Raw genomic sequence first — 22,012 nt, forward strand, 5'->3', positions numbered from 1 at the left:
TCACCGTATCTCGCACTGCGCAGGTGCGAGATTTAGTGACGTACATGGGAAATGTTTTTTTTTTTTTTACCTCATTGATGAAAAAGCTCCTTCTGCATGCTGTTGATTGGACTACAACACTAACATTTTCACAAAATGAGGGGTTCATTTAGAGGCAGATTTGTTTCACAATATTGTAAAGACAGCTAAGAGCGGCATATTCACCACAATTAGGTCATCTGTTATTATTACACAGTATTTATATAGCACCAACACGCAGCACCGTACAGTCCATAGTCATGTCACTAGCTGTCAGTCAAAGGGGCTCACAAACTAATGTCCCCACCCCAGTCATATATATTTTATACATTCCAATAACAATTATAGGGGGAAGCCAATTAACCTAACTGTATGTTTTTGGAATGTGGGAGGAAACCAGAGTACCCGGAGGAAACGCACTATACAAAACACACCTTGACATGTTGGACTGCAGTGGTTTATAGAAGATAATAGAGTAAAACTTACCTTTCCACCAGCTAAAATTGAAGTTCTCCTGAACCCAGTCTCTGGTTATTTAAGTATTTACTGTGTAAAATCCTAAGAAGCAGTAAAAGAACTTTAAACCAATTCAGTGCATGAATTGTTAATATTTTACATGTATTGATTCACCAAAAGATGCATATAGCATTCTTGTACTGTAATGCTAAGTGCTAGGCATCATCTAGGCAATGGTCAGGTGAACTTTTATTATTCATCCAACAGGTTATGGGGTGCTACTGCTTGTCTGACATTTAGAAAACACATTTTACAACATAAAGTTGTTTTAAGTGACTTTAAAACATAATAGATTGCTGATAAAAGAGTGCCATAAAATGTAATATTTCTAATAAATATACATATTTTAGAGGTAACTTCAGAAAACTAACACATACCACAGGGAAATTTGATATATTTGTATTAAGTGTGGTACAGAAAAGATAAAGTTAGGACACACTATCTTAAGACATGATTTAGTTTAATGTATATCTATTCACTTTTATGTTTCTCTTGTTTATTTGGATGTAGGGATTCAAATTTTTACTTTAGAAAATGCTGAGAGTTGCAGTAGATCTGACATATTTGGCATGAGATGGCGGAGTGAGGCAATCTGAACATGCTGACCCAAAGTTAATCACTAATCTTTTGTAAATGAGCTGTTGAGCTGTAAGGCAGGGCAATGTCTGATGGGCTCAGTGGATGCCCAGCTCAGGCTATTCATGTGAACTCTGATGGAGACAATGCGATAGACACACTTGCTGCCTCAGCACCTGTGTACTCTCTATTCATCGCTATCGCTCTATTCATTGCTATCACATATATATATATGGCACACCAGTCGAGCAGGACATGGACATTTGGAAAAAACAGTCAGCAGAAGAGGTACTGTGTCTTCCCTCCCTCTGACATTGGGGTTGGCAAATCTCTGGATTTCTACCTATTCTTGACCCTGGGATGATGGTTTTATCCTCTGTCCTTATATTTCTCTATACTTTGGTTTCTGTTACCTTATGCTGTGACTTTACTGCTTCTTCTATGGTGGATAGATCTGATGGAGTGGTAAAGAGACCAGCACAGTGTGGTTTTTAAACCAGCCAGTATATAGTAATTTGGATCCTCAATTTACAAGCGCCATGCACCATTTGGTACAGAAATATTCAATTTAACAGAGATGGTCATTTTAATGTTTAGAGATCTATTTTTATCTAGGTTATTTTAATATGAAAAAGGTGTTGTACGTATTGTATAACAGAAGTGGGAAAGTGTGATCAGGGAACTAGGAAATGCTGTTAGGTATGCTTTGCACTTTTGGTCCTAGTTAAGTAAAATGTGTTCTTGTTTATATGATTATTGCCATGATACAGGTAATCAGATGGTATAATATGTATGAAGTAGTATTGGGATGTTTTTAAAAAGTCAAATGATCAGCCATTAGCCTAAAATGTATGTCAGGCCGTAATGCAACTTTGCATGAACAATATTTCCGAAATGTGATCAATATTATAATCTATAGTCAATATTGTACTACAACGGCATGTTGATGAATACCCATCAATAGCTGTTAATGTGAACATTGCTTTTTTTACATTGAAATATAGTAGATTCCCACCTACCTTTCACTAAATGTATGTGATGTTTAGCTTAGTTTATTCTTGTTTTAGACAAGAATCTCCTGTTGCAGAGCGGGGTGGGCAAATTGTTGTAAGCTCAGCAAATACTTTTTTAAATTTAAAACCTAAACAAAACTCCTTATGATAACAGCTTAGGATAAAAGAAATGTTAGATTCTCCTTCAGATTTGTAACCCTGCAGGGGCCATTCACGGTATAACTGTTAGCAGTGGATACTGTTCTGATGACAGCTGTCAAAGCCATGATTTCCTTTGTGGCATGCACATAGTTTACTTCTATTCTGAAGCTAGGAAAACGTACTGATGTTTTCATTTTAGGTAGCGTCTTCATAAAGTTACAGATTGATCTTTCTTCTATGGAAGTCTGATTATGTGTGTTCTAGATCATGGCTGTCAAACTCGTTGGAGATCCGCTTGGGTTTTTAGAGCAGTAAATATTGGGGCAGAGATTTCCACAAAGTCAGAAAATGAATATTTAATATTTTATGATGTCTATATGAAAGTTCTGTCCTGTGTGTTGCCCTCAGAAAAGGCAGCAGTTGTAAAGCCCAGTTCTAGGTACTGTCCTTGTATTACTTTAATGCAGCCAAGCAGCCAGCACTTTCCTAAATATTCAGTTCAGGCATTAATGTAAATATGGGATATAAATTACTTTGATAAATGTGGGCAAATATACAATGATCCTTTAGTTTCAACTTTTTTTTTCTCTACATTTTTTAAGGCTAGCTATAGTATGGTGCCAAATGTTCTGATATAATTAACATTGATTTCCCTACAGAAATATCCACTGATGAGACCTATTGCATGTACTATATAATATTCTCTAGGAGTGACCCTTTAGTGGTAGCCCATATATAATTACTGATAAATTAGCACTGTGACAAACAAGGTGATAGTAGGGGCTGTGTTTGACATTGGTGGGTTTATTGTCTGCATGAAAAATAGTACCGTGGATCATAATAAAGGGTTTACATAACATGCACCTTCTATAGGTCAAAGAAAAGAAGAGTCAACCAGAGCAGAGACTTAGTTTATTACTGATGAGAAGACCTGAAAAGCTCATTCATCTGGTTAACTACAAAGCCTGCCGGGCTGGACGCTTTAATGTCTAGCAACCTCTCATTTCATGTAAAGGTCATAGGTTTTATATTCACAGATGGTTCTTATATTTACGCCTACATCCACTCAGAGTATTTGAATTGCACTTATAAGACATTCCCCAAACAGATTCCAACATTTAACGATTGCTTTATGTCTGTATTCATCCAGAGTTTTTCATTTATTAAATATTTATGTATTACCAGATGACAAGAGAAATAGAAAGCTACAATTTGATTTAACTATGTTTATGTAATGTTGTATAATGTATAATATACTTCACTATATCAGATGGAAGACTGATACAGACAAATAATCTCTATATACTTAGAAATATTACACTAAAATGGGTTTTATCTTATAGTGATTTACAGTATATGAATATCAGTGAAAAGGAAACAAACATGGTGAAAGAGAGTTATTTTGCGGCATTCTACTTATTGCATCATATTGTTCTTCTCAGTAAGCCAGCCATTCACCTAAACTTGTCCTGAATATAAAAAAATTGATGTGTTATAGGGCAAAAGTTAATTGTACCTAATTAGTACCCTTAAAAGAATCTTTTATTTGGAATTTCTTCTGAAAGTTATGTATTGAGTGTGCCTAGGCAAACCCGTGCCTGCACCTCCATTGCTGTATATCTGCAGTGTGAGATCTAAGGCCCCGCTGCCTCTGCTAGGCTCAGGTAATATCAAAACTGCTCACCTTGATGGAGACTTGACATGATGGCCACCTCCACACACACACTTTCTCCTATTTCAGAAAGGATGGTGCTGGCTGGGTCCTAGGTCTGCAGAACTAGTGCTGGGCTTTCTTATTAAACAGCCCTGCATGCACTGCAGACATTGACACATTTAACATTGTTTTAAATGTCTATTTTTAAACTAAGGATTTTGTACAAATTATAAAACAATACTATGATGTAATAGATTATTAGCTGATAAACAACATTAACCAAAACAGCTGTACACTCACCATCACACCACTATATTGCTTGCAAAGCACATTTTCTCGCTTTGATAACATACTAAAATTCAGCTCACTGACATCTGCTTTAATTTTCTTGTATGAAAAGTGTTGTGGAGGCTGTGCATGGGTCTTTTAAAGGATAATTAGTGTGAGCCGTCTAATATATCTTGTACAGAAAAGCTATTGCTAAGTTCTGCACTTTGCCATGACACTTTTTTTAACAATAGACAGTTTGCACAACTAAAAGTTGTTTAACTTTACAGGCAATCATGACTGAACCACAAAGTACCCCTGAACAAATGGCAGCTGGCAAGAGCCATGGAGGAATTGGTGGCAACTACAAGGTACGAAATGTCACACTCAATGTTGTAAATGTTAGGTATGCAAAATGATTAATGTTTATAATGATGTATTATATTTGCTTTGAGTTTTGCTAGGTTTTGACTATAAAACTTAGTTCATATCTAGGTTGAAGAAAAACATCAAGCATCAATTTAACCAAAACCCAAAATTGTTGACTTAGAGTAAGGCAAACATCCCACTTCCTACAATTTAAAAAAAATGGTTTGCCATACATACAATGCAGCATACTTTATTGGGAACTGGAAAGCAGACAAAACATTATTTCATCCACTGAATACAATACTGTATTACATGCATAGCAGCCATCACATGGATCTTTATTATTCCTTATTACATTTATTGCCAAATTGTGTATGGAAGATGCACAGACACATCATCCTCTGCCCCATGGTAATCAATGAAAGCACCAACAGGCAGACTTACGTAACCATTACCTGAACAGCAGTCATGCATAGAATTATCCCATAACACTCTATGGTGCATGCTACACAAAAAAAAACACAGAGTGCTTTTCACCCTTTTTGGAAAAATTTGCCAATTAATGTAAAAGTTGCACAGGCAGTCCTAAAAAAAAAATAGGAATCACCAAATATTTGTCTAATCATTCTCAGGATTTAAATAAAGGTTTATTTAGCACACTTTACCACTATATGTAGAAGCTTCATAACCTCACTTTATGAAGATAGACAATTCTCTGACATAGTCTCTGTTCCTGCTGTATTTTCTAAAAGAAAAGTAAATTAACAATGCAAAATGTGATGCCTCTTTGCATAGCTATAGCAGATTGTCACTACACTTCCCATGTGTCGCTCATACTGCCTGTACTGTATATACATCTACACAGAAATAACTCTCTACAGAAATAAGTAAAATGGGAAATGTTTTCTATTATATTGCTAGCCATGTAAAAATTTTTTTGGGAAGGGTAAAAAAAAGTTCTTGTCAAAGCAAAGTAAAAATAACATTATGTTCCTTCAGATCACACTCTATGAGTTGGAAAATTTCCAGGGAAAGAAGTGTGAGCTCACTGGGGAGTGCCAGAACTTGTCAGAGAAAGGACTTGAGAAAGTTGGATCCATGCAAGTGGAATCTGGACCGTAAGTAGTTCATACATTTCATCACAACATACCCAGCCTGATTCATGAAGTGTACCTAAACAGTACTAATGACCTTTCACCAATCTATTTCTTTGTATTTGCTGTCATCTCTAAGTAATAACTTCATTTATATAAGGTCAGCATTGGAGACGCTCTACTTTTTATTAACAACCATTCGCTTTAGTCCTTTGGTATTATATAACTATAACATATAATATGACTATAAAACAGTGTATTGATCCTTCTAATATACTTTTGGGTTGTGGAAGGAAACTGCATAACCCAGAGACAATCCTCAATCCTCAAAAAGACATAAAAACCTTTTGAATATTGTGTCCCTCGTGGAAAATTATCCAAGACACCAGCACTTTAAGGCTGCTTTGAAAAGCAATTACCCATTCTAGGACTTTCTACAGATTTGTCAGAAATATGATCACAGTGCTCACAAACAGAAGTAACAAACTTAAGTGCTTTTGTTTCCTAGGTAATAAGAGATTAGTACAGAACTCTGTGTTACTCAGAATCACACTGCATTAAGTCATTGCTTTGACAATTAAATTAGTCGTATATGTCTCGGCTATTTTGGGATCTTAAGTTTTAATAAACTTTTTGTTTGTGATTGTAAATATCTATGTCATCTGTGTTTACTGGAAGAGAGTTTATGGTGACACATAATCAATACCTAAACTAGTAGAACTAATGGCTGTGTGTGTTCAAGGCCATTTAAATTAAAAATTTTCATACATAAATTAGCTGGGCGTATTGCCAAATCACATTACTGCTGTAAATAAAAAGTACTCCATTACTGCCAGGAATAAAAAAAATGATGTTCTTGAGTTTGCATATGCCATGAAGCCATTGTGGATGTTTCACAACATTATAACTGCAGTGTATGCTCCATCTGGTATGCACGGTGTGTAATAAGATCGGGATCATTTACTGACATCTGTATAAATTTAAATTTATTGTCTGCATTTCAGTACCACTGATCTGATTGATCACATATAGAGGATCTTAAAATCTAAAGATAGAAACATTTAATATAAACAAAGATCCAGAACAGTTATTTTTAAACAATTGTCAAGCAATACAAATAATCATCATTCTGTCTGTCACTTTATTCTGTCCTAAAATTGACAATTTAATAGGTGATAGCATGTCACTTTATGATATTGCAAACACCAATATATATTTTATAGCTGCTAACACACCAGTGATGTTTATAGAATGAATAGAAAAGGATTTTGTATGATTTATATGATAAAGACTAAGGGTAACAAATAATTGGTAAACTAGTAGAATGAATAACTGTAGACTCAAGGTTGTCTTAACAGTACGTCTCCCATAAATAAAATGTCAGCACGATCCTTGAGAATGACAGAAAGGACGTGTTCATTGTCTGTAGTGCTGGGACTACATTGTGTCTCATGCATTGATTGTTGCCCCTCTCTTCACAACACACATAAACTTATAAAGTAATTCCCTGCACAACACTGCTTCTAATATGACTAACAAAGAACTATGTGTCACTGCTTACATTTAAAATAAATTAATCATTATTATCTCTTTCTCTTGTAGATGGCTCAGCTTTGAACGGCAAGCTTTTGCCGGTGAACAATTCGTCCTGGAGAAAGGCGACTATCCACGATGGGACACCTGGTCTAACAGCCACAGGAGTGACTATGTGATGTCCATCCGTCCCTTGAACATTGTAAGTAGGGAAATGCTGTGAGCTGGACCAACTTACTAAATGCAATATGTTTTCAGTGTTCAGTGGATCACTGAAATATAAATAAATAGGTAAATTGGTTGCTACATTTCATTTTTTAAACTTCACAAACTTTTAAATTGTTTAGTATAACAACAGCATTGTAAGGCTCAGGTAATCAAAAAGAAGACAAAAAAGGAAGAAATACATACAAATACTAGATTAAAGAGAACTGTCGGATTTAATTAAAATCTAATTCTATTTTTAAACTAATTTTTATGAGTAATGTGAATAATTGACATAATAATCCAGTTCATAGTAATGATTGGGTTTTATTGGTCTGTACAGGCATAGTGCTGTATATACTGATACATGGACATGGGATAGTAATCATCCAATTCAGATGTTTGCAGGCAGGGATCTTCTTTTATTGAAGGCCCCTGGAAACCTCTATGGGAAAACAGAAGAATAAGTGGGTTATGTGTGTTAGAAACTTGCCCTAATCACTCTTGTTTCCCTCCCAACATAAGAAGTGGTAGAAGCATCTAGTCCTTTATTATTATTATTAATATTACTCCTCTATATTCCCAGGAACAGAACTATTTAGGTGAGCCAGCCATCCATGTGCATAAAACATCCATAACGTAAAAAGGCTATTAGATGGTCTCCATGCGTCCAAATAAAATTTATATATATCCTCATGACTACAATTTTTGTCTTACACTATCTAATTTTTTAATTATGCATCCCGGTCAAACTCTTCAATAATATATATGATTTTTGTTTTACAGGATAGTGCTGACCACAAAATCCACCTGTTTGAGAATGCTGGCTTCAATGGAAGGAAGATGGAAATTGTAGATGATGATGTTCCCAGTCTGTGGGCTCATGGCTTCCAGGACCGCGTAGCCAGTATTAAAGTTCTCAATGGAACGTAAGAACATTTACTTTAATTGACCATTTTATTCCTAACATTCTGTTACTCAACGAAATATTAATTCAGAGATTGGTCTTAGTTAACATAGCAAAATAAACATAAAGAAACTCACACTATATACAGCATCCAAAGAAAATCTATTAAGACCTAATATTACTAAATGGTTAGAGGAAAAAATTAGTTTGACATGCACGAGATGCTTAAAATGAAATATTCAAATACTTGCAGAATCCGAGATTTTTCCGGTTAGCAGGTAAATCATATCTTGGTATAGACGTACCTTTCTCTAACTCTTGGGAACCTATTGGGCAGCAGAGACTGATCTAATGGCAGATATAGTGACAGAATTGTGGTCAGGGCTGGCTTCTTTATCTTTAGAATATGTCATACTGCTGGGTATGCTGCAAAGGTCATATGGGAAGGATTTAATCAGGTTGGTTTTAAGACAATATTTATATAACATGGTAGTTTTTGTCCATTTCTATGTTCCTGGAAAACACCATGAAACTCCTCTTTCAACCAGTTTGTCCTTCATTTCAGATGGGTAGGCTATGAATACCCCGGCTACAGAGGTCGTCAGTATGTATTTGAGAAGAATGAATACAGACACTGGAATGACTGGGAAGCCAACCAGCCCCAGATTCAGTCTGTTCGTCGTATTCGTGATATGCAGTGGCACAAGCGTGGGTGCTTCGCTCCTGCCCCTGTGGCTGCAGCTGCTGCTGCCCCTGCCCCAGCCCCAGTCAGTAGCTGAAGGAGAACAAAACAAGCTCACCAGATGTCACCCTCTTCTGCTGACAAGCACGGCAAGAAGAGACGCATAATATGATTTTAAAATGTGATAACGTCTCTTTAATGTGTCAGTCTGTAATCTTAAATAAAGGTTACTGCATCACTAAATCAAGGTGTTGGATTGAATTCTTTTTTTCTGTAAAAAAGGAAAGGTATACTATTTGTGGTGTAATATCATAATGTGCTAATAGGGCCAATATGGAAGGATAAGTTGACTAAAAAGCATATAGAAACAATAATTCATGTTACTGGGTATTCATAAAAAAAACTTCATAATCTAACTACCTAAAGTCTTGAAGACTTACATAGGCTTTTTAAATTCATAGATTGAAGATACCTAAATCTGTTCTCAGTTGTTGCCTTTTTGTAAATTCCCTATACAATAGACTTTTAAATGTTATTTACACATATGATAACAAGGAAAAGGAGAGGGAAGCTCATCAGTCTTCTGCTGCTCCTTTCCTGTCCAGTCAAGGTGTGCTTAATTGCAGTGGAGAAAAGTCCGGTAACCAAGCTGGTTGTGCTGTCTGGCCAGTAAAATCTCAATAGATGAACAAAACAACAAATGCTTTGTCAGGTAACACAGCTTTATATTAAATATTTCAACTTAGTTTGGCTTTAAAAAATAAAATGTTAACTTTAGAAAAACATTTTAGTATTTATAAGGCAACCAATGCCAACTTGATGACTTTTGGCTAGAGGACATCTGGCATCACTTAGCTCTTTTCTCCCCATCCCCAGTATCCCTGATCTTTTTTCATCGGATTTCAGTTCACTTCCTATCATGTTGGCCCAGAATTACATGGGCAATAAATATGGCGGTCACGGTACATTGACATCAAGCCATCAGGGAATTTTAGGGAATTTTACCTGTTTGAATTTGATAGCTTGACATGAGACTTTGGACTGTATACAAAATACTATTTTGGGAACAATGGAAATGCCAAACACCTAATAAATAATAAGCGTAAAACACTTAATAAAAACTGTCATTCCAGGTTTGGAAATAACAGGTTATTGATTGGTCAGTAAGTAATTTTACTGTTAGCACAATTTTCCTATATTACCCCCTGTGGGAGCTGAGCTCATTTCTAAAGCTTGCCCATGTAATCAGACATCACCAGATTTATTCAATGGAGCAGGAAGTGTACTTGCTGTGGAACTATAGATTTTTAATATATAAAAAAAACCTCTTCACAACTCCTTTTAAAATTACCAATACATTTCATTTAAAAAGATATATTAATACGGACGTGTTAAATATTTCTAAGGAGAAGCCTGAGAAATGTTTATCAGCATTTACAATTATAATTTGGAGAACAATCCAGAAAAGCATTTGGATCCATTATTCATAATTGGTGAACAGTAAAAAAATGAAATCCTATTGATATCCCCCCATCTACTTTTGGATGGGGATTTGCTCAGCTCAATATATACATTGCCAATGGGCAAGTCTTATAATTCAGCAGATTTAACATATCTTTATATGATATGATATCTTTAACATATTTATATTTTGATTCCATGTATAGAGGATGTGTTTTGGGCTGCTACAACAAAGTAAAATGCATGGAAGTGGAAGACAAAGGTGAGTGACTGTAGGTGATTGTCACTCTAGAGTGAGTTGCAGGTAGATGGTATAAAAGAATTCAAATTATACAATTTTTACATAATTATTGTAGGAATTACTACAGGAATGCATATAGCTATAATCCTTTTCCAATGGTCATTTCTGCCATGCTTTTTGTTGTCATGGATGTATATACTGCATCATTCACTCCAGAAAAAAAACAGTGTCTAGGTGGGGTACCAACTCCTCCAAAATGGCATAGATTCTTCCAGTAAGCAGTAAACAGTGGCCTTGTACATCCATCATATAGAAGCATACAATGTAACTCCATCAGATAATTTCAGAGAGAGAAACTTATAGTAGAGAATTTGTTTGCTGCCTTTAGGAACTACCCAAAGGAAATTATAGGTGGCCATTAGGAGCTGCAGATACGTTTTTCTTTAATACACACATTGCTTGATTACACCGAAGCATGCACATTGCTTTTTATCCTACACATGAACTTTTTTTCTCTCGCTCATAGTCCAGTGGTTATTATTTAGGGCAAACTTCAGGCAGGCTGCTAAACACATAGATAAAAATCAACTGCTGTTTACTGGTATACCTGCCACAGGAATCGTATTTCTGTATAGCCATGCTTGTCATTTACACACTTTCTAATACTGTACACCAAGACAGGGTACAATCATTCTTCATCGTAAAGTATGTTGGTTTAGCAATGCAGATACTTTTGTGACTTCTCTGCCTCTTCATCTCATAGTAAAATGGCAGCAACATGAGCAAGGGCCTAATCTAGGAAGTCGAATTGCTAAAACAACAGAGGTCTGATTGACTAGGATTATTTATAAATCACATGTATGGCTGGCCAAAATCATAAAATAGGTAAAAATTGAAACATATACCGTATTTTTCGCCGTATAGGACGCTCTGGAATATAAGACGTACCCAATTTTAAAGGAGGAAAATCTAGAAAAAAAAGATTCTGAAAGATTATTCCCTTCTGATCACTCATGTGCCATACAAATTCCCTTTCTGATCACTCTGTGCCTTTCAAATTCCCTTTCTGATCACTCTGTGTCATTCAAAATTCCCTTCTGATCACTCTGTGTCATTCAAAATTCCATTCTGATCACTCTGTGTCATTCAAAATTCCCTTCTGATCACTCTGTGTCATTCAAATTCCCCTTCTGATCACTGTGCTTTTTTTCCACTTTACGGCAGTTAGGACAGGGAACAGCAGGTGGCGCTGTGCCGGCTTCTTTCGCTCTGCTTTACAGACAGGAGAAGACACGCGCTGGCAGAGGAGAGAAGAGACACGCGCTGCATGCAGCCAGAGACACACGCAGGATCGGGTATCGGGTGAGTATATTATTTTAATTATTTTATAACACATTTGTCATATAGGACGCACTAACTTTTCCCCCCCAGTTTTGGGGAAGAAAAAGTGCGTCTTATATGGCAAAAAATACGGTACTTTTTTTACTCCTAGGATTTCCATGGTAAGGTTTGTGTTTAGAATTTCTTTTCTTTATGCTGGTGATAGAGATTCAGGGTTCTCCTTACATATCATTTAGCTGTGTTGTCAGAACTTAGGACTTTGGAGACAGGTTCACTCTGTTTTGTAAAAGTTCACTTAGTGTGTTATCCCTGCTGATTAATCCTCCTTCCTGCTGCATAATGCCTCTGGATAAGTATAGCATATCCATGTAATCCACCTAATTAAGATTTTGCATCTCCTTGTACTGGAAAAAGTCTGCTACCCCCTCCAATTGGCCTCTGGATCTGGAAAGTCAAAAAAGTAATGCTGATGGAGGATCTTTCCTTCAGGCTGTCTCTGGTCAAACGGGGTTTTACTGCAAAATAATATGTACTGTAAAATTGGAATAACCGGCTGGCTACCTTAGAAATTAGACAGGGAATGATGGGTCCTCTATGCCCAATGGCACATGACTAGTTGGCAGAGAGATAGTCTCTTTTCATTTTGTTTTTAATTTTGTTTGCTTAAATTGGGGTGTTTTTTTTCTTTTGTGTTCTATTTTTCACATGTACCATCCCCATCCTTTTCCTCTTGTTTAGGATCCCTTTGCCCCCCGCCTTATATTTCTACGCCCTTTATCTTTGTTCCCCTTTTTTTTATCTCCACTTTTTCCTTCCTCCTTCTTTGCATTTAGATCTTTGCGCTGGCTCTATCCATACATAGAACAAACATCTAAGTCAGTATATTCAATTAATGGAAACTGTTTATTTTGTTTTGTTTTTTTTGAATATGAAAGTATAATTTTTTGTATTTTAACATATAAACAAATGTTTTTAGATTATGAATATCCTCCTGCTGAAGAAGCAAAGAAGGCATCTGTGAAACGCGTTGAGTACATATAAACATGTAGATTGTATTTTGTATTGCCATAAAGTACTGTTTTTTGTAGAGTGTTTAAATAAAAATATTTTATAATAAGAATTATTGAGGAATATGGTAAAAATGTGTGGCCTAAAAAGTCCCTAGGTTATCCAAGATGTTTTTTGGAGACAAACCTTCATGATTATATAGTTCTAGTTGTAGTCACAAATGTCTGGCAAAGTTTAGCCCCTACTTTGGGAATTGTTGTAATGTCTGTAATGGGGGAAAGGATTTGATTCTTCCTGTCTGCAGCATATAAATACCATCTCAGCCTATGCAAAATCACCTGTATGGACCTCAAGGATTTATTTGCAATGTTGTAGTTCGTCCACAAATGACATAGTTGTTGTATATGATGACTTTTTTCATGCAATTACAAACTGAAAAGACTACACAGATCTGATCTTATATAATACAAACACAAACTGTGCAATAAACTTTATCCAGCAGATGGAGGCAGTGTCACATAATTACATTCACAATTGGAAACAGATACAACAAGGGTGTTCCTTGTGCTTCTTCACATTTATCATTTCAAGAACCACTTGACAGGTCTCTTGAATAAGTAGGGGCTTCATTTCTATTTTGTTAGTTGAAAATGTGACTGAAAAATATTTTCACTTTTATTTTAGACTGACGAGAACTCTGTGATAAATTACAATTCAAAAATAAAACAATTCATGTGGCTTATAACAATCACAGAGAACAATCACTTACACCTACTTCATAAATATAAATATCAGTGGAGGTAAAGTACAACTTTGTTCTGCAGCATTTTATATTTTCATACAATATTTGTATATTTTTGCCTGCATTCTATGCTTTTCTCCCCCTAATTTTAACGTTTATCAATTTTCTACCCAATAAACGAAAAGAAATATGATGTCCAAATAGGAACCATCCTTCGTCTAATAAACTTGTCCTACCTTGTCCTTTAGGTTCACTATTCATCTCTGCAGTAACAACCACAAAACTGCAATTGACATTTAGCAAACATCACACCTATCTAAAGTAAAAACACAACTTTACCTATATGTGAACAGTAGAAGACTGAAGTGTAGATTGTAAGCTCTTCAGGGCAGGGTCCTCTCCTCCTGTGTCATTGTCTGTTTTTGTCTGTCATTTGCAACCCCTATTTATTGTACAGAGCTGCGTAATATGCTGGCACTATATAAATCCTGTTTATTATTTAAAATAATATTAATAATAGGTTAACCAGATGATGTTCATTAGATGAATTTGCAGTCCAGGTCGCACAGTCAGTCGTCAGTCTGAGCACCTCTTTCATACTCCATATGTCTCCTGTGAATAATACAACATTCACTGTCACCTAATTTTTTCATTGGCTTTAGCACCTTTTCTAGTTGCTCAAAATGCAGAAGGGGAGAAGCTGACGTATACCATGTGTTCTGGGATTGTCCTAAAATTAAATCATTTTGGAGACTTCTGGTGCTGGTTATGCCACCACTTTTTGCCAATTTCTCCTGAATGGACAATTTTGGGAGTGCAGAATCTGCATAGGGTGTTGCCTGGGGTTGTAGAAACTTCCTTTCATCCCTGTACACAAAAAAAACAATTTTGCAGAAATGTATAGACCCGGATTCACCTTTATTTACTATGTTCAAAAATAAACTGTAAACTTTTCCAATGACCTGGGTCTAAATTAGAAGAATAGATTTATGAGTGTAAACATTTTTTCACATATGGGAATCCTTTATTCACACTTTGCCCCTGCAGATGAAACATGCTATTATATAAATTATTTGAACAGACATCCCGGTATAGGATTAGGTACTGAACATACAGTTTGTTGGTTTTTGTGTTCCATTTTCCTATAAAGAATAGTTATGCAATAATTCAATATAAGTTTTTTTCTTGTTTACTTTTAGACTTTGATACTTCAGTTGTTATTGTATTGTTTGAACATATGCATGTCATTGTCCTCATACTCTCTAATAAAAAGTAATAAAACTAAATTTGTTTTCTTGGGGACTCTTCTTATTGCTAAGAAGTTGGTCTCACAGATCCAGGTCTCAACTTTCCACAGCTATTATGAGAAAATCCTCTTACCTACGATACCTGTTTTTTTTTAAATACAATTCTTAAAGAACATTTTTCAGCCATGTGACAAGCTTGTATATCTTGCAAATAAAGCATTAGTTGTAACAGTATTCCTAAATAAATGCAAGAAAGTCGATATCCGTTTTAATAATATAGTGAAAGTAGTAGGGGGTATTTGGAGGTAAGCACCCTAGATCAGCATTGGAGGCACACAGCCTCACAGGTTTCAAGGTATATGTAACCAGGGCTTCTGTAGTCTCAGAAATGTCCAAAACCCAAAAAACCATATATGTGTGAATCTTTTCCTGACTATTAAAAGTTGCTGTAGATTCATTGCCCTTGGTGAGCCTAATCCTGACAGATGGGGGAAATTGTTTATATCTCAGTCTCACAATTTGTGTGAGACAGTACCATGTACCATCAGGTTTTATTAACCAAACACCTAGAACCAGGTATGGCAAAACAATATGCAAAGTATAAAATATTTCCCTTTGCCCTATAGAAGTTGGCTTTTAGATCCCTTTGGATCTAAAAACTTTGGATGGCATATAGGAATCTGGAGGTCATGGGAGAAGAGTGTATACTTTAGAGAGGGAATGGAAAGTGCACCAGATTCTGCACATCTGTATGGGCATAGGGTTTCTGTAGTGAACTAAACTGGGAAATTAGGAAACGTTATGTTTGCAATTTATTCCATCAATGTACAGGAGGTATGGTCATTGCCTGGATTTCTGACATAAGGAAAGCACCATCCAATAGTCTTAGGGCGAAAGGTTCTAGTAGTGAAAAAGTGTTTTTTTCTAACATTTCCAGTGAAAAATCTTGGCTACCTACAACAGGGGTTAGCCCTGTAACTATGTGTTCTGAGGAGGTGATGTATTCTGTAGTGGCAACAATCTTTATAGTGGTTTCTAAAAAGGTCATTGACCTTCTTTACTAACTATAGTGTACAGTACCATAGAATATTAGTGTTTTTTTTTGTTCTAAGGTGACCTATATTGGTAAGCTACCACCAAACTCAGGAAAGGTGTGATGTGTGGCAGTATTTGATGGAATCAGAAAAAATCCTATACCTTCAACATACCTCATGAATAAATAGAAGTCTTACCTTTATTTCTTTAGAGCCCAAAGGTGATCAATGCCCTGGGTGTGGTCCAATAAAATTGATAACGTATGATAATGGGCAGTGTTTGAAACATGTAAAGCAGTCTGGGTGGGATACTGATCTTGTGTATGGCATTTCAGGTAAGCCAGGTGTGGGTGCCCTTGGAGCGACTCCAGAGATGTGTGTATGTATGATAGACGAAGTAAACATTGCGTTTTGTTAAATCATCTTTGTAATGACACTGAAGTACCTAAATGTACTTCATAGCATGTCCCGTCCACCAGCATGCAAGAATTGTTAAGAAGCCTGCGCAACTGTGTTTTAACGTAAAGCCTAAGGCCTTTTTTAGTCTTGTGGTGGTTCCCCACATGGCCACAAGGTAAATGTTACTTCCAGGAACCCTTGCAAACGCACATTGCAAGGGCAACTGCAAGAAAACATATGGCTTCCCAACAAAATTGCAGTATGCAATACATTATCTAAAAGGGGCCTAACTAATTAAAAAAAAAGAAACAAATGTTTTCAATACCTATTTAACAGAGGGTTCAAGAAAAGTTGGAAAGAAGTTCCCAGTGAAAAGGATAAGCTTTTCAAACAGGAGAAGGAACGATCCTACTTCACTTAGTTGTAGGTTTAAAGTTTCAGGAAGAGTTCATTAATTCCACTGGCCAGGGTACAGCACAGAGAACGCTCTTTTACTCTTTGGTCAGGTTTGACAATCTTTTTGTAGCAGTGTTTTGCATATCCACCATATTTGCAATGTGATTTTCCTTGAACCCTATGTTAAATAGACTTTTAAAACACTTGTTTCTTTGTAATTACAAAGGGGTTGGTCAAAGAAACCAGTCTAATCATCATATTAGGGGGAACAAACATGTTTGGATATAATTCACACGTTTTAATTAGAAAAAAAAAAACTGCCCATGCAGTGGGACTTTGACTGCACTGAAGGGGGTAACAGCTTGTTTTTGTCTAGGGGGACTTTTTTAAGCAAATACATACCTTTAATGCAAAATATACTATTTGTACCTGCAATGATATGTTTGTCTTTTCCTCAACTACTTCAATTACCTAGTTTGATGGCTCTGTCTCCCCTGATGAACCCTTTTGGCGAAATGCGTTAGGCACGAGAATATATTTTTTGATTAATGGACAATACTCTTTTCCTAATTTGTATGGGAACCCTTTGTTATTTAGTTTTGACAACATAAAAATCATTTTTTGTCTATAGTAAACCATGTTAGTACATTTTCTTTTGTTATACAACCAATTTGCTGCAAAGCCCTAATCTTTCAAACTCATTAAGAATAACCCTTTCCAACTTTTGTCTAGGGGGAATATAAAAATAATTTTTACTTATTTCCTTACTCTCACAGGCACCTTGTTTGTTGGTACCCCACAGCAACTTTACTAAGCAGTTCTGAGCTATGGTAGCACTGACATTATCCCCCCAATATAACATGTATTTCTAAGCAAAGTCATTTGATTTTTAGTTTTGGAGAGGAAAGCGTTCAATATTTGATCTTTTTACTGCATCTTCTGTGCTTTGGGGAATCCACCCCTGTAATTGTACTGCTGATTACTGTCACTGAAACAGAAAGTGAGAGAAAATGTAAACTGTTAAAGATGTTTATAGAACAAAAGCTGAAGTGAAATTTTCTAATTTTCAAGGACGCTTGTTCTTGGAACAAATGTCTAAGAAGGGAATTTCCCTCAAACATCCTGTTGTGTTTTTGGGACAGGTGAAGGGACATTTCAACAGTGGTACATAAACAGAAAAAAATACATTTTTTTAAACCATGACTTACTCTAATTAATTTTCACTTAGATTTGTTAGTGATTTGTTCACTAGTGATTTGTCATTAGTGATTTGTTCACTAATGGATCTTTAAGGGTTCTATTGTATTGCCAAGCCTGAAGTTAAAAGAAGAGAATAAGGGAAAGAAAGGCAGGCTTTTTGTGGCAGAATTTCTAAAGTGTAAAGATATTTTTTATAGTGTGTATATTGGACAAACAATAAAATAATACATGAATGACAAATAGGTTTCTTTGGTATTTCATGGTGTACTAGGTAAGAATTCTGAACATATAATTCTCATAATTATCATATAACAGCTGTTCTTTACACAAAAATGAATGGTAATATACTCAAAGAATTCTCATTGTCTCAAATTTCCAGACGCGTTTCGCCCAAAAAGGGGCTTCCTCAGGGAATAGAGACTTGAGTACCATTGAACTGAAAAGAAAATAATAAACCATGTTTACATGGTTTACACTTTTTTTCCTTTTTTGTATCAACGGAACTGATTTAACCTTAAATGTATCTTTATCTAAATGCAAACTGCAACTGATTTGGGTACAATATACAGTACAGTACTGGTAGCCAAATAATTGACCTATATGTGATTGTTATAACAAGTAAGTGATGGGAGGAGGGAGTAGAGTGAAGGCTTATGCGTCTATAATATACTAAATACTAAATAGCCAGATATACTATTTGGTAGGTAAAACTGCTGTGGCATTGCAGCTCTTTTACTGAATGCTCTTTATACTTTTTTTCCACCAAGTTCGTTTTCTTTATGGTTCTTATGTACAGCAGAAACACTAATAATTTTATTACATAAAGATAGTTTTATTTGTAAGAGTGTAAGAGCCCTAACCCATAATAACAAATAAGAAGTCACGGAGCTGAAAATGAGGAATCAACAAACATAGTAAAATGGTCATATTAATTCCCAGGCTAGTTTTCTCTTTATTGCAAATGCAAAATAAGGAACACATTTAAAATGCTGCCTTGGGTATTGCAGAATCATATTCTGCACCAAAAGCATCTCATAGTAATTTGTTTCTTGTTATGTCTTTAAATTAAATTAGAAAATAGTGATTTTTTTATAAGGTTCTCTTAGAAGCATAAAGAAGTACGCTTGATTCTATATGGTGGCATTTATGTTGCAGTTTGTCAGGTTTTTTGTTCTCACAAAGACGCATTAACAGGATGTGTGCTAAGGACCATCTCCTCCCTTTGTTAACCACAAAGGTGTTGAAATAACAAACTGAAATGGTTTCATTGCCGTCTCCTTCCTCACATATTTGCAGTGGGGGAAGGAATAAAGGGCTCAGTTTTCTGCCCATTAACAGTGCTTAAAATGGAATGATCTTTTCAAGTAACTCTTTAACATGCACTATATATACTGTACATAAATATATGCATGGATTTTTTTAAATAATATTTCCATGTGTAGTTGGTGAGTATATACATACATGGCACAACCACATTACATATGTAGGCACTGCTTCCTATGTCTCAGTGTTACACAGCGGTTGTGTTTTACTTCTGTTCACAGAGACTATTCCGAAAGTGTATCTACATCAAGCAAACAATGATATATTGCAGATGTGTTGACTGCATCTTTTTTTGTATTGCCACCTAATATTTCTGCCAATATTACACTTCTTGTCCTAGGATGACAATGCTCAGATCAGATCATGGACTGATAACAGTCAGCATAGGCACATTAGCTCCCAACATTTCAGACATGATTGATGAGTACTAACTTATCCGATAAATATATATATGCTATATTTAACACACCAAAAAGAACCAAATAAAATAAGTTTATTGTTAGGGTTTGCATATATAGTACTTTAAAGCAGAAATACAGTTTGAAAATCAATAACTTTCATTCTGGAGAAGTTTCCTTTAATTTTTTAGCTTGGATGAATCAACAGAAAATCTATATTTATTACAAAGCCGGCCATTCATGTGATAAACTCTCAAATCTAATTTTTGTCAAAATTAGCAAGCAGATGAATAGTGGTTTTGATCAACCACAAAAAGTAGGGATCAAAACTGCCTCAGTGAAACTTCTATTGTTGTTCAATGCCTTCATCCTTTTTCATTTAGATCTTTACATAAACCAAAGCATTCTGTTTTATTTTCAATCTGTGAGTGTTAGATTGGCAAGTTTCCGTCATTTACTAGAAATTGGCTTGAAATTGGCTGAAATTGACTGCCATGTGTTTGGAGGGTTCAATAAAAGTAGGAATGAGTATACCTGTATGTGGAAGTTACCAAAAATGAGTTTATATTAAACAAAGTGCGATCTACGTTATACATCAGTAAGTTAAAGTGCTTGTTTAGGAGTTTAGATCAATTAGAGTTGGGTTATTCAGTCTTTTGCATGTGCCATGCTGTGTGATACAAATACATACAAGGGACAAAGATGCAGAGAGATTTTTAGTAAATGATCAGAGGTGAGCTTTAGTTTTTCCAACTTTATCAGACTGGTAAAAGCTGACATCTGGTTGGCCAATGAAGAGACATAACATTAATACCTTCATAACAGGGATTCATTGATATGTTACAGAGAGAATATAGAATATAGCTAGTCTAGGTAATGTCTGGCAAAAGCCACGATCGGTTGCTGCGGTGAACTCCGGTATTTTTATTTATATGAACTTTGATAACTTAGTGTCAACATATTATGCCATTCATGTGTAGGCCAGATCATGGTGTGGTAGAATATGGTAAATTAATGCAGACATTTTACATTTAATTTTTATATTTTACATTTTAATTTTACATTTATGTGTCTTTTGAATCAATTGCATTAGCTTTAATTTCTCATATTCACACAATACCCCTACAGGAATCTGCAGTTTCAGGAGTTTGTGATCCTGTTCTGTTCACAGTGTGTTGTACCTATGGGGGAGCAGTACTATCACCCAGAATAAACAATAAGGATTACAGAAACTCCCATTTTCTTTAAAAAAACATAAAATAAGTACTCTGAAGTCTATCGAGGGTGCTTGGAATGCTAAACCATAACAGTGAAACAGAGGCGGAAATCACAGAAAATTATCTTACAACATTCAATCAAAAATCAAAGAAATATTACAAAAACATTGTATATTTAAAGCTGAAATTCAGGAGAAACCCCACATTGCAAGGGTAAATGCATTTGTATCTCTAGGAGACTACTCTGATTTGCTAAATGCTTGCTTATGCCTGGGTGACCAGAACGTGGATGAATTGTAAACTTTCAATTCAATCCAAACATCATTTTTTTATAACTTGACTGACAGGTATCCAGCTTTTAAATGTATTTACTTCTCTGCAAACACTTATCATAGTTAAGTTCTGCTTACCTTCTTTATAAATGTAAAGATGAATAGTAGATAAAGAAAAGCTTCTGTAAAAGTCATAAAAGTCATTTGTAGTTAAAAAAAAATATTACAGCATAAATTGCTTTTTACCATCCTGTTGACTTGCGATGCATTTGCCCAATTTATATATATAAATCAGAGTTCAGTAGAGGTTTTAATTAAATTATAAAATTAAAGCTTGGAGTTTGTTTTATAAACTTTCCAAATACTTAGAGTTCAGAGTATGATAACTAAATGATTTCCACTCTAAATTCCTGTCCTGTGCTAGGTGCAGCTTCTACAAGGGACACATTTGCTGGCTCCAAAAAGCCCCGAAGCATAACTGGCTGGCTGCTCTGATTGTTCAGATGAGATGTTCCAGGTCTTGGCATTCAGAGGGCTGATGCATGCAAAGTTCAAATCTCCCAACCAACAGACCAAACAATGCCGGGCCAGCTGAATGTGAAAGCTAATGAAATAATTCTTCAACTCTTTGCTTCTTAAAACAATGCAGGCTGTGCATCAGCAGAGCTGGGTTTTCATTGGAACTGTAATCCAGTATTATCGCTTTGCATCACGCTGGAACTATTTTGTAAATAGTCCTGGCACTGTTCTCCTGTCTAC

At 35.5% G+C, this 22,012-nt stretch overlaps 1 protein-coding gene and 1 long non-coding RNA gene across 6 annotated transcripts; one reads left to right on the plus strand and one right to left on the minus strand.

Annotated features, from left to right (window-relative positions):
• Positions 1-1,350: 1,350 nt before the first annotated feature.
• On the plus strand, positions 1,351-9,217 carry CRYBB3 (crystallin beta B3). 5 transcript variants are annotated; one of them, XM_072415412.1, is made up of 6 exons: positions 1,351-1,398; positions 4,476-4,556; positions 5,554-5,672; positions 7,251-7,383; positions 8,172-8,314; positions 8,858-9,217. In XM_072415412.1, exons 1-6 carry the CDS (start codon positions 1,366-1,368, stop codon positions 9,069-9,071), a joined length of 723 nt encoding a protein of 240 aa, XP_072271513.1. In that variant the 5' UTR covers positions 1,351-1,365; the 3' UTR covers positions 9,072-9,217. The 5 variants fall into 5 exon arrangements, with proteins under 5 accessions (XP_072271513.1, XP_072271512.1, XP_072271516.1 ...); XM_072415411.1 differs by lacking the exon at positions 1,351-1,398 and adding an exon at positions 1,459-1,575; XM_072415415.1 differs by lacking the exon at positions 1,351-1,398 and adding an exon at positions 1,635-1,661.
• A 2,602-nt stretch (positions 9,218-11,819) lies between these two features.
• LOC140333627 (uncharacterized) lies at positions 11,820-21,996 on the minus strand. Its single transcript, XR_011921398.1, has 3 exons — positions 21,392-21,996; positions 16,247-17,831; positions 11,820-14,634 (listed from the first exon to the last, which is right to left on the minus strand). It is a non-coding gene; the product is annotated as an uncharacterized lncRNA (long non-coding RNA).
• Positions 21,997-22,012: the final 16 nt, after the last annotated feature.

The sequence above is a fragment of the Pyxicephalus adspersus genome, chromosome 6, assembly GCF_032062135.1.
Source record: "Pyxicephalus adspersus chromosome 6, UCB_Pads_2.0, whole genome shotgun sequence".
Lineage (NCBI taxonomy): Eukaryota > Metazoa > Chordata > Amphibia > Anura > Pyxicephalidae > Pyxicephalus > Pyxicephalus adspersus.